Source organism: Adelges cooleyi, unplaced genomic scaffold, assembly GCF_023614345.1.
Source record: "Adelges cooleyi isolate 19-005CV unplaced genomic scaffold, UGA_ACOO_1.1 ACOO_flye_CR_arks_rails_tigmint_CR_PRNA_2, whole genome shotgun sequence".
NCBI lineage: Eukaryota > Metazoa > Arthropoda > Insecta > Hemiptera > Adelgidae > Adelges > Adelges cooleyi.
Genome location: NW_026095860.1, coordinates 2922445 through 2935099, shown reverse-complemented (window position 1 = coordinate 2935099; position 12655 = coordinate 2922445). Strand labels below are relative to the sequence as shown.

The window sequence follows — 12655 nt, the reverse complement described above, 5'->3', positions numbered from 1 at the left end:
TCAACATTATATTAGTGGAGAAATGCTAATGAAACCGAAAGACGGTATAGCTGTGTATGAATAATTTCCATTCCATATTATAATTCGAGTAGTAGTAGCAATATTATAACTGTATATAGATAAATGTGCGTTGTAATACATGTACTTAAATGTTGTAGGCGGTATAAAGTTTTAACACATAATCCCATACGAATAGCTGTAACTTAATTTTCCTGTATAATGTTATGTAACCCTGTAGGGACAACATAGGTGACCCGAGGCAAAAACTTAAAACAAATAAAATTATGTTATTTTATTATGTGATATTAATTATGTTATGTCACACATATATTTGTCGTTTTGCAAAAACAAAAAACTTATTTAGTAACCGAGTCGACTTATTCGGATCTGGCCTGTAAACATTTAATATTGAAATTAATAAACTTTCCATTGTGCAACCAAAATCCATTAACCGGTAATATGAGATATTATTAATACATTTTTTAATTGATGCTGGGTAATTATAAAAAATTCATAAAATTGCTGTAGACCACTCATGTAGCGGCATTATTCATTCACCAGACTAATGTACCCGGTCAAAGTTTAATTTTGACGTTGTAGAGTACCAAAACTGAGCCAAAATATATCGTATTTTGTAAAAGTACTCGTTGTAATAACTATGATTTTATATAATTTTTAATTACACTTTTATAATAATTTATTCAAATACAAAATTCTAACCCGACTTTCGCTAAATTCGTCTACACACATATTTCCATACGAAAACAACCTCAGAAACTGTCGTGACAGATTTTAGTTGCGCAGCGCGTTGTCTCATATTGTGTTAAATGGTTCGCATGGTTTGTTTCTTTAAATCATTTTGAAACCAAACTCTATTACAGATAGAGCAAGCGTGTCCGATCTGGTATTAATTCATTAATTTTTTGTACATTTCGTTGCCAGGATTCTGTTTTCCCTTGGTTGATTTCTTCCCTGTGTCGCTCTCAAAATTTTCTATAATATTACTTTGTTTTATTATTAATAATAAACTAACCTTTGGCTCGAATCACTTAATTGTGTGTTGTCGTCCTGCAATTTATTATATATTTTTTTTTGGCAGGGCTCTGCGTAATGTGACTCATATTAAATTTAAATAATAAATATGTTTTTGAGAGTTATATGAATAAAAACGTACTAATTAGTTTGACGTTTAGCGTTAGAATTCATATAGCGACAGATTCCTATAATGAAGCTACTTTAATACAAATAAAAATTCATTTTTTTTATGCTAAGATTTTTAAAATTATAATAAGTGCAATACGATTTAAAACTTGGTATATTTTAAGTGAGACAATATAAATAAATAATATTAGGAAAACGCATCAAGTATTAACATCGGAACACGATAAATCGAGAACGTTCGTTGATATTTTGACGGAATCGAATAGGTTTTGTGTGAAAAGACAGAGGACTTATTAAATGCATCGTTAATTGCAATAATGATAATTGACACATATGTACAATACAATACACATAAGTTGTACACGAGAAGAAAGAAAAATAACTAACTATAACATCAAACGTCAACCAGAAAGTGCATTTTGATTGTGTCGCACGAAACCAGAAGAACGCACTGATAAAAAAACTTCGGTGATTTTGCACGAATTTAAACATAGTATATTTTAAGTGAGCCGATATAAATAAACCATATATATTAACAATGGAGGACTTGAATGCCTCGTTAATTGCAAAAATGATAATCGACACGTACAATATTATAATACGGTATAAGCATTATGCATGAGCATTTCTACACAAGCAGGACAAGAGACGCGGAACGCAGACGACGGTGGTCCCCATTATTGAGGCGACGGAGACGGCCAGTATAAGAATTGTAGTCGAACAAGCGGCCAATAGCTTGATGAACGGACGGGCGTGCACATTCACCGAAAGATGGTAAACTAAGGGCAGTTCGGCCGGAACCTTTGAAGCGTTTGGCGTCAACCAACTAGTCAACTTGTAGGACATGTACATATTTTCTACGTCGTTTTTGGCCGTAAATTCCGCCTTCGGTCCCTCCTGTAATCCTACATTAACGACGATCTTAAGGTCCTTTTTGCTCGGCCGAACCATATTTGTCCAACCAATCTTCAGCGGCGCCGCATTACCGACCGTGACGTCGAAAACCACCACCATTAACGCCAAAGCAAACAAACACATTTTGTACAAAGTCGAATTAAAGAAATACAAAACAACAACGCCGCAACCAACGCAAACTGCCGTTTTATTAGTATATTTGTTATTATCGAAAACGTTGTCGGTTGCTATCGGTAATAATATAATACTGAACAATTTATGCCGAGTGTATAATATTGTATTTATTGAAAAATAGCCACAGCCTATGGCCTATAGCAATAGCCTATTTCTTAAAATGTTATTATTTAAGAAATAGGTTCGGTATAAATAATTATAAGAGTTACCGATTACGATTTTTTTTTTTTTAATATTAAATAAAGTTTATATATTTGCTCAACGACAAAAACAGTTCTATTTTTTAATCTAGTCTTCTGATTTTCAACTCGTCCACGGTTAGTCCAAAATAGAAACTTTTTTTTTTTTACCAATGTCTAATACGTTGGCGATTCGGTCAGGAATCAATAAAACTATTCCAATTACTGAAAACTAAGTTACATTTTACTTTGACTGAAATTCTGAAGAAAAGTTTAAAAAAAAAAACAAAAGGAAATAGTAAAACTTTTAGTTGGAAAATAAAAAATGTATGATTTATCGAAAAAAGAAATAGAATAATCGTTTAATGTAGGTCACTAGGAAATAATGTGCAACTCTGACAACTAGTATACTTTACAGTGCATTGCATAACATTACATACAAATAGACACTTAATTTGAATTTAAAAAAAAAGCATCTTAATGTATTCAATAAACGGCTCTACAATATTAAACACGGTAAAGATTTTCGAATTGTGAGCAAAACCTAATAATAAGCTTAAGCTGTACATATTTCGTATTAAATCTTTGAATTTGTATTTATAACGTTTTATAAACCCATTTTAAACAAAACTGAGTCAATGAAATGAAATATGATTGAAAATATACAACCGCGATTTTGCTTGAACACTTTATTTTCGAACTCGCGATTATGATTATAACATTTCTATAACAAATCGCTTTTATAAAACAAGCTGAAGTATTTTTGTGTAAAAGTGGCCCGGTCCAGGAATTCAATTTAATTCATTAATAGAATAGAACATTTTTAATAATTAGGGTTGTAAAAACAACCGTGAAGTTTAAAACGTTTTTCAGACATATTTGCATGGATTTCTTTGTTGATATTATAACTCCTAGATTATAATTATTGCTGGTGCAACTTTTCGTTCTCAATGGTTTACTGTGACACTTTGAAACTATTACAATATGTGAAACTTCATACTTCGACCTCGGCCGGTGTAGGACAACACAAACTTGGGCATTTTCCTAAGCCAGTAAAGTCAAGACGAATACATACCGCCAACCACCGCCTTCAAGAAAATATAGTTCGACAGACGGCTAACTTAGTTTCGGCCAATTTTGGTATTATATAAAACCTTGGTGAGTTTTCTAGAGGAATTAAACAAAAAGCAAAAGTAGCCTTGACAATGACACGAGTTCACTTTGAATCCCATATCGTTTGGCGGTACTTAATGGAACTATTGACAAAAACAAATATGTCTAAACTTAGCTATTTCAAAAACTGTTTTGGGACTAGATTTTAGAGCTGCACAGCAAAGATAAAGTGTCGAAAAATTCGTGTTGTTTATATAGCTGGAGTCACGCGAGCCAAGTATAGTTGATGGGATAGATTTGTCGTCAACAAGACTTGTAGTAAGTTCACCGAAGTGGCGCATTTTTCAGTTATAATCGAACTGTCCACGAACACTAGAAATACACTAAACCTATCGATACTAAATCGAAGAACTTAAATAATAATAATAGATACTTGTATTTTATTTTTTCTGACAAATAATCATTATCTTTCGGCGTTAACTGCCAACGATTGTGAGTCACACGACAACTGGTTAGAGTTAGCAAAGCACTTTATTAATTTTGTGACGTTTCAATAAAAAAACGACACGCGTTTTGTAAGTATTTTTTGAGAGAACCGCGTGACAAACCGCAATTTATTTGTGTTAGAAAAAATAAAAGGGTTGTGGCATGGCTAATGTACCGTTCGCACTTTCCAAGGACCTTAGTGTGTGAGGCATACCTCCATTGCGTGCAGGAGATAACGAGGAAAATCAATGATAAATACTTACTTACATGTAGATCCATTTGAGTGCACGAACTCACTGCAAATAATACTATGACACCGCGTTAAAATTGTTGGCTGAAAGTTTCAAACTGTTTTCTCGATTTCAAGTGTATTATGCATATTATTTTTGGAACCCGTTTTCGGTCCTCGTTTGGGTCCTTCGTTAAGTGTAAACCAGCTTTGGTAAAGTATTAAGGCGCGATTAGAATGCTATTAATGTGCTTAACGAGCTACTCGAAGAACCGCAAACAGGGTTGAAGTAAAAAACTACTACTCGGCTAGTATCATATTAACCAACCAACACACACACACGCAATTGTAGTTACTGTAATATTATGTTAATAGCAATAAACAGTTATCTCACGTTGCAAGTATGAAAATTCATTAAGCGCAATTCCGTTGTAGTGCTTTTTTTTATGGACCGCCGTGCATAATATTATTATAATATAGTTGCGTTTGGCTAATTAAAATAAAATAATAACAACCAACATAATACAAATGAAAACGTCAACCGGCACCAAAACGCAACTTAGAACAAAACAAAAAAAAAACCCCAAGCTCGCGTTTAAGCGCTTCGCATTCATTAATTATATGCTTTTGCTTTGTACAACAGTTTAACGGTTTCTTGACGATGACTTTTGGCGGCCATTTTCGCGGTCTTATCGCACACCAGCGCTTTTATAATCAGTAAAATGAGAGGACACCTTCATTTGCATTGCAAAAATATAATAATTACACCAAAAAAAAAAACAGAAACAGATAATTACATAATATAATATTTCAACCGTGAAGTTAAATTCCCAAAAGAAAAAAGATTTGATCTTAAATATTATAATTAACGTTATTACCTTCGTTAACGGTTAATTTGTGTTTTTTTTTGTTATGCACTTTTTTTTATCAATTTTTTAAAAAAAATTTTATCGAAACACTAAAAAGTAATTAATCATATTGTTTTGTACGTGTAACCTCAACGCTTCTTTTTATCATTGTCCCGCCTACAGTGCACAGCTATTGTCACGTATCACGTACGCATCATAACTTACATGAATAATATTGATTTATATTTCTGGAAAAATGCCATACCCAAATAGATTCGATGTAATAAAAAAAATAATAATAAATAATGATAATAAATTAAAAATAACGTCGACGAAATAATATTAATATGCGATCATGTCGGCTAAGTAGTTGTTACTTAACAAATAAATCATATCGCTTCCTTTGGCAATACATTTTAATCAGATCTATAATATCAACAACTACAGGAAAGAAATGTTGTCTGTTTTATGAGATATTGTCACCACCAAAACAAATTTTCACACATTTTAATGTATTTTTGAATATTTAAAAATAACCGTCAAGACCAAAGTTATCTCGAAAAGTAAGCCACCACACTCTTTTTACACTTTCATAGCAAATCTATTATTATTGACCAAAAAATATTGTCTGAATAATTACACAAAATTGTCAATCTTTTTACAAATAACCGCACAAGTCAATGGACAATTATGGACTACTATAATATGTGTTATTACAAATTTAAAAACCATTATAAGCCAAATATTTGTCATTAGAACATTTGTTATTTATTTATTTTAATAAATCGGTACAACCGTTTAACGTTAAAGCTATTTATTAAATATTTATTACGTCATTTCTCGAGTTCACACAAATGGTAATTACCATTTAAAAGTTTTCATTAGAAAATAATCGTTTTTGAAATCAGAAGAAGGTAAACTCTGTGTCGGACGAGAAAAACTCGTTTACTTGTACAAAAGTTAAATATCTCGCCAAAAGCCTTTGAAGGAAAAATTCGAAATATAGTCTCTCGCAAAGGTAGTGCAGTTTTTAAATTAAAATAAACTTCGGATCGCTCAAGGATACACTTTCAAGTCAGCATATTATAGTATAAATAACAAAATTGAACTTCCCCTCGGCGGCCACTATGCTTTAAAAACGTAGCGTACAGAAGATGGTTGAACTAAACTTTTTTGTTTAACCTATTATGTTAAGTTTAGTATAAAAATAAAACATAATTGAATACCGTTAAAATTGAGCTCAGTAAAACGTGTACTGTCAACATTTGATAATATAAAATTAATAATAATATGGATAGAAAAATGAATAAAGGGCACATTCGTTATTTTTTTTCAACACTACTAATTAAGTATCCTAATGAAAATGATTTAACATAATTAAATATTGTCAAAGAAATGTCTTCATTTTAAGCAACTAAATTCTCTCTGAAAAAGTACACTTCACTCGGCTAATAAAACATATTTGGTCTACTATAGATCTCAAAAAAAAAAAAAAGGCGCTTAATAGTTCAAAAATAGTTTTTTAATTATAGCTGATTATTAAACGTTTTGGATATAATGTAGTCATATACTTTCTCAGGGGCTGATAATTTTAGTTTATAATTTTTTTAATTCTCTGCATTGAATCGTTTTAAGAAATTATAAAAAAAACATGTTTATAATAATAATTAAGGAATAGTACAGAATATAGTATAGATAAAATTATAAACTTTCTAGTAAATAAAGTATATTTAATATTTACTAAATTTTCTATACTTGATGTCTTAAAACAAGATTCCTTGACTTCTTACTGTCAAAAAAAGCGAGTTACAATCATTAATTGTGTATACTTACTTAAGAAGCTGTTTTCAATCAACACTATCGAAGATAAATACAATAAGGAAAACAATTTATTTAATTTTTTAGGACTCAATTTTTGTTTTTTTGTCTCAAACTTTTGACGTTATTTTCTTAAAAGTCTAACAATAATGTGTTTGTGATTTTATTTAGATGGGTTTATACTAATGTAATTTTTAATATTACTTTAACGGGAATAACAAAATAGAATTGGATAATATTTTCGAAATCCAACAGTCTATATTATTATGTACAACCGAGTGGAGGTGTGTAGGTCGAATTACCGATATGGGATATTCATTTGGTTTGGATGTATCCGAGACGAAAACCACAAATCGGAACCGCGTAATGTCATCTTGTTATTGTTAACTCTGTAAAGTAGTAGTCTGAGAATGTAGACGAAAATATGTCAACTTAAAGCATACATCAAGACGTTACACGTCTGGGTCATTCGATAGTATGTGCATTGCGCGGGCTGTATTGTAATACAAATCCACGCTGATTAATATTCATCCCGTCGTACGTTAAATTAGTATCTATCACACCGTCTTCTTCTCATACTATAACAGCGCAAAGTATGGAAAACGTGGACTAGCACTGCCAAACCGTAGCCTCGGCAAATTCCTAAGGGACTATATCGTTTACATAAACAAGGTTTATAAACAAGAGCGAATCCTGTATGTTAGGTCAGCTATGTAGTATGTATATAGTTACAAAAGGGGAATGTTTTTAATTGTTCTTAAATTTTGTCTATGTGTTCTTATTGTCGTTTAACGGGTCACATACTGACTGCTTGTTTCAGAAGATTGGACCGATTACGGACTACCGGTTTACAGGTTGAGACCGTAAGTATGGACAGCTACGTTTTAACGCCTCTGGCCGAAGGGGAAGATGCAGATTCTTTGGCAATGGATTCGGCTACGGCACAGTCGACAAATGCCGTTGCCACTGCCGAGGACTACGTCCAATCGCTGGTCACCATCGAATCGAATTGGGCTAACGGTAAGTACAAAAAAATACATTTTAACACTACTTCTTACTGACGTGCATGGGAAACCGTCGGGTAATGGCTTGTGTGTACGATAACAACATAAGTAATATCCGAATGACACGTGGACGAGTAAAACGAAATGCAGAATACAATGTAGTCTGTACATAATATTATAAAATACATATACTGAGAATATTGTATAAACGTTAATGGACACAATAATAAGATCTGACCGAGGCTGATAGGACGCGGCCATATTAAAATTATAACCGTTTTTTTTTCTCTTACGCTTACTTCGATTTCATAACAATATAATTGACAGCTGATGCTAAGTGGTTCGATCGAATGTGCCTTTGTGCCGGATATCGCCGTTGACAGCGTAAATAAGTCCAAGTAGATGTTGGCTTATTATTATTGTAGGACCAATCACGACGAAGCAAGAATAATAATTGCAATTACCTTGCTTTCATAAACTAGAGTCCGTGGTGAGCGGCGATCAATAGTAGATTCGTTTAATGAACTTTGAATATTTCACCATCAAAATATTTGTTTTATACGGTTACACCGTCTAATGTCGGTTTTGGAATTTCAGAGAAAACATAATTTACCGTCGTAATAATGTAGACATTACCGTCGCAGGTTGTTTAATCTATTCGAAAAATAATTAGCATCATAAAACATAATTTACATAGTAATATTATTGTGCGATTATAATTAGCATGAGCCCCAAAAAAAAAAAAAAAATTATAATAAATTAATAAAAAAAAAATATTTACCTCAGTCGTACAACACATGCAAAGTGCTCTGAATTCCCGTGCGATGCATATATTAGGTATTTATGCTTTAATAACAGTAATTACTAAATTTACACAGCGGTAATGATCGGACCACCTTCTACTGTATTAAGCTTTACAAACATGCAAGGCATTTAGATATATTTGCATACCGACTACCTTTATACATATTACAGGTTTACATTTTTAATTACATTTTAATGGGAATGCACTGCGTTAAAAATAATAAAGAGACTGGTTTTATATTATTCAATCATAATTCTATTGTTAAAATTACTAAAAAAACAATAGCAAAATAATACACAATAATAAATTTAATGTATTTAATTTGATATAAGAACACCGATTCAGAAAAAGTTGTCTCGTTGTTCATAGTTTATAGTCTTTACAAGTTATCAGATAGAGAAGTTTTCACCTTATATTTTCTTGATAGACAATTGGGGTCGGTTAGATTCGATGTCAATTAAATTATCTCATTATAAAATTATTGTTTGTATAATTGACCGTGGCAACCAGTAAGTATGAACGGTATGTGTAATTTTTGACACTGTTTAGTTTTGTACGTACTGACTATATACATTTAAAAAACTGTACTATACAAAGATCATGTTGTAAGTAAACGAATAAATACCATCTGATTTTCAGTTTATTATTGTTTTGCTATTAGGTATAGCAATATTTATTAAAATTGTTACAAGAGTTTTCTATTTGAACGTGTCAATTATTTTTCAAGCTATCATATGATTACATTTAAGTAATTGTCACTAGCTTAGAAAATTGTACATGATCACATTTTACAATAGCGATAATGAAAATTTAATTATGTGCAGCAAGAACAATATGTTGTACCTATAATAAGAGTTGCTAGTAAAAAGACATTTACTTAAGTTATTTTAATAAGTATGATAGTTTTATAGGTGTCCGGTGACTATATCACACAATGTATAATGCACTGGCAAAGTAATTGAATATTTTTTGAGTATTCTCAGGCGATAGAGTGTCAATTACCTTTATAATATTTCCTAATTATGCCTTTATATAGAGTACACAATAAAACAGTACCTCGCCTGGGGAGCAATATCTATTATTATAATTGTTTCGCTCGAGCAGTCTTTGATGTAAATTATAACAAACGTTTTTGCCCTTTTTGTACACTTTACCGAGATACTTTTGTTCAAAAAAGTGCAATTTAATAACTCTACACTGGTAGAGCGCTAAGAATTTCATTGGTTTGCTAATAATTGCATATTATTTGAATACAATTTCCATTAACGAAAAAAACTAACGGAAAACGAATGAATACTGAATACATTAAAAAAAGAAAGATAAATAAATTCAGGTTACTTTTTCCTATCATGCTGTCATCGTATATGGTTATTTTTTTACAAAAAAAAAACTGTAATAAGACTTTATTTGCATACCTTTATAATTGCCAGATGCATTACAAATACCGTTCCATAAATAGTGAGAAGTGGGTTAAGTTATTAATTAACAATACACAATGGAATTGTACATTTAATATTTCAGACGTTTTTTTTTTTTTTTTTTAATCCGATATACGCTATCTTGTTATTATAATTATTATCATGCATATTGAACATGTTCCAATGTTTTTGACCCACATTTTGGAGAAATTCGAATTGAATCCATCGACTATTTGACCGCTTAGAATTCCGAAAATGTAAAAAATCAAAGTTCAGCTCCATTAATATTAGCCATTTATAGACCGTCGATTCTAGATCTATGGCTAAAACTAGTAAAGATTATTATTATTATTATTTGTTTTTTTTATGTAAATCGATTTTTTTTTTAAATGAAACTATTATTGTCGATGACAAAATAATATTGAGTTATCCCGGAGGTCAAAAGTAAATGATAGGAAAAATCTGCTAGCATTTTTGATCCCTAGCAATTTGGTTCACCGGCAAATTGGTTGATTTACTAGTAATGAAAGTCACGGGTACTCAAGGACCACGTTAATCACGCCGTACAATCCATTAGTGTACAAGAAAAAAAAACCAAAGACTGCCGTTGAAGGCCAAAAATCATTAGGGACGTGTACAAGACGATGTCCTAGGACCTAACTGGCAAGTCGCGTCTATCCGATCTGCCACAATTGGGTTCTCAAAAAAGAAACGTGTTATAAATATAAACGTGGCGCCCCTTCACTACAGGGTTAGGTAGTTATATATATATATATGTGAATCTTGTGAATAACGACGACTCGTTAAGATTTAGGTGAGAGTTACACGGTCTGGTCGCTAATGAAAGTCTACCGTGCTGCGCAAGCATCGTCGTCGTTGGTAACATGTCGTTCCAGACACGTTCCAAGATAATTGTCATGTACACGGTTTGACATTTCAAAACGTCTTAGCAGGCCGTCCATCGTCCCTTGGCCATACCAAAAACCCGTAGAGTTGCTGCCGAAATCTACAGAGGATTCCTATTCGGTGAATTCGAGGCGGTTTACCTTTCTATGTAAAACGCCATAACGCGCAATTGCAACGTCTCCGAGTTGTGAACCTAAAAAACAATGTGTACAACAGCTGTTAAGCACTAGCTAAACAATTTCTTAGTAGGTATCACTTAGGTCACCAAATGTATACTGTACCAGCATCGTGTTAAGTCTCACGTTTCGAACTAATTTTAAAGTTCGTCTTTAGGGCATAAATAACGCTGAGGGGATTCGATACCGGCCGTTTTTATCAGTCAAAACACATCATTTTTTGTCCATCGCACAGGCCAAAGCAGTAGTCCGATAAGTAATTTGAAAACAGATTTAAATTCGTCAAGGCACTTTTTCAATTTTGAATTTTAACCCTTTACAAATTTGATTTCAAAATTTGAAATTTTATAAAATCTTCAACGTTTCTTATTCATAGTAAGAAAAAAAAATTTTAAAAGTACTTCGTAGGATCCCAAGTAAACTTCATAACAAATTTAAATCTGTTTTCAGATTACTAATCGGATTATTGGTTCGGCCTGTGCGATGGACAAAATAATATGTACTATTATATTAGCTAAAATGACTTTTACTCATAGACAAAATGATTTCAATTGAAAATAATACCATGAAGCTTATACAAATTAACCGATAAATTAATTGACATGGTCGAAATTTATTTGAACCGCTTTTTTTTTTAAATATTGCCTATACAAAACTTAAAAATGGTCGGTATCGAATCCCCTTAACGTTAACTGTTAAGCCATCCCAAGACTTTACAAGCTGTTTGCGAAAAAAACGTGAAACAAATATTTCCCACAAATTCGATTTTTTTAAATATTGTCTTTTTTAGCCTCAAGCAGCATTTATAACCTCATTACAGACATGATTCTGACGCCATGCCATTCACACTCTGTACACGTTATAGTTTTGTTGTTCACTATGAACCAGTAGTGCTTAGACTACATCATAATACAGAAATGTATTATGAGAGCACACAATCGGTTTCATTCTTATATTCTTTCTTTTTATTTTTATCCGTAACCGAGCAAACCGTTAGTAGGCGAATCGTGATCGGTTAGGGGATACATTTAGACAGTTTGAAAATCAATAAGTAATTGGTCTCCACGTCGTTCGTTGTACACAGAGCCGGATAACGCGATTGACCCATTTATACGGTGGCAATCAGTCGCCGGAATACAAATTTGATTGAGCCAACGCTACCCTTATAAACGAATCAACATTTAAATACGGTATACGTTCGGAAATGCACCGCGCATTACTATTATTTCGCAATAATTCGTTCTGATCATTAGCGTGTACAAGAAAGTCACATAGGACTTGTACAGGAATATTCTTAAGTAAACCACTGGACTAGGGTTCGACGACTTAGGTGCCAAAATATACGAACTCGCTCATAACGAATAATATTTTATAGACAAAAATTTCGAATTACAGAATTATTATGGTGATTGGGAACGTTTGG

General features: G+C 32.2%; 1 protein-coding gene across 4 annotated transcripts in view; it reads left to right on the top strand.

Annotated features, from left to right (window-relative positions):
* Positions 1-12655, top strand: part of LOC126833397 (protein TANC2) — an 87153-nt gene that overhangs the window by 12321 nt on the left and 62177 nt on the right. For 3 of the 4 annotated variants that reach the window (XM_050564711.1, XM_050564707.1, XM_050564705.1), the window contains exon 2: positions 7744-7943. In XM_050564711.1, coding sequence (XP_050420668.1) covers positions 7793-7943 — 151 coding nt within the window. In that variant the 5' untranslated portion in view covers positions 7744-7792. The remainder of the gene's footprint in view (positions 1-7743; positions 7944-12655) is intronic. The other variant, XM_050564706.1, reaches the window with a different exon arrangement.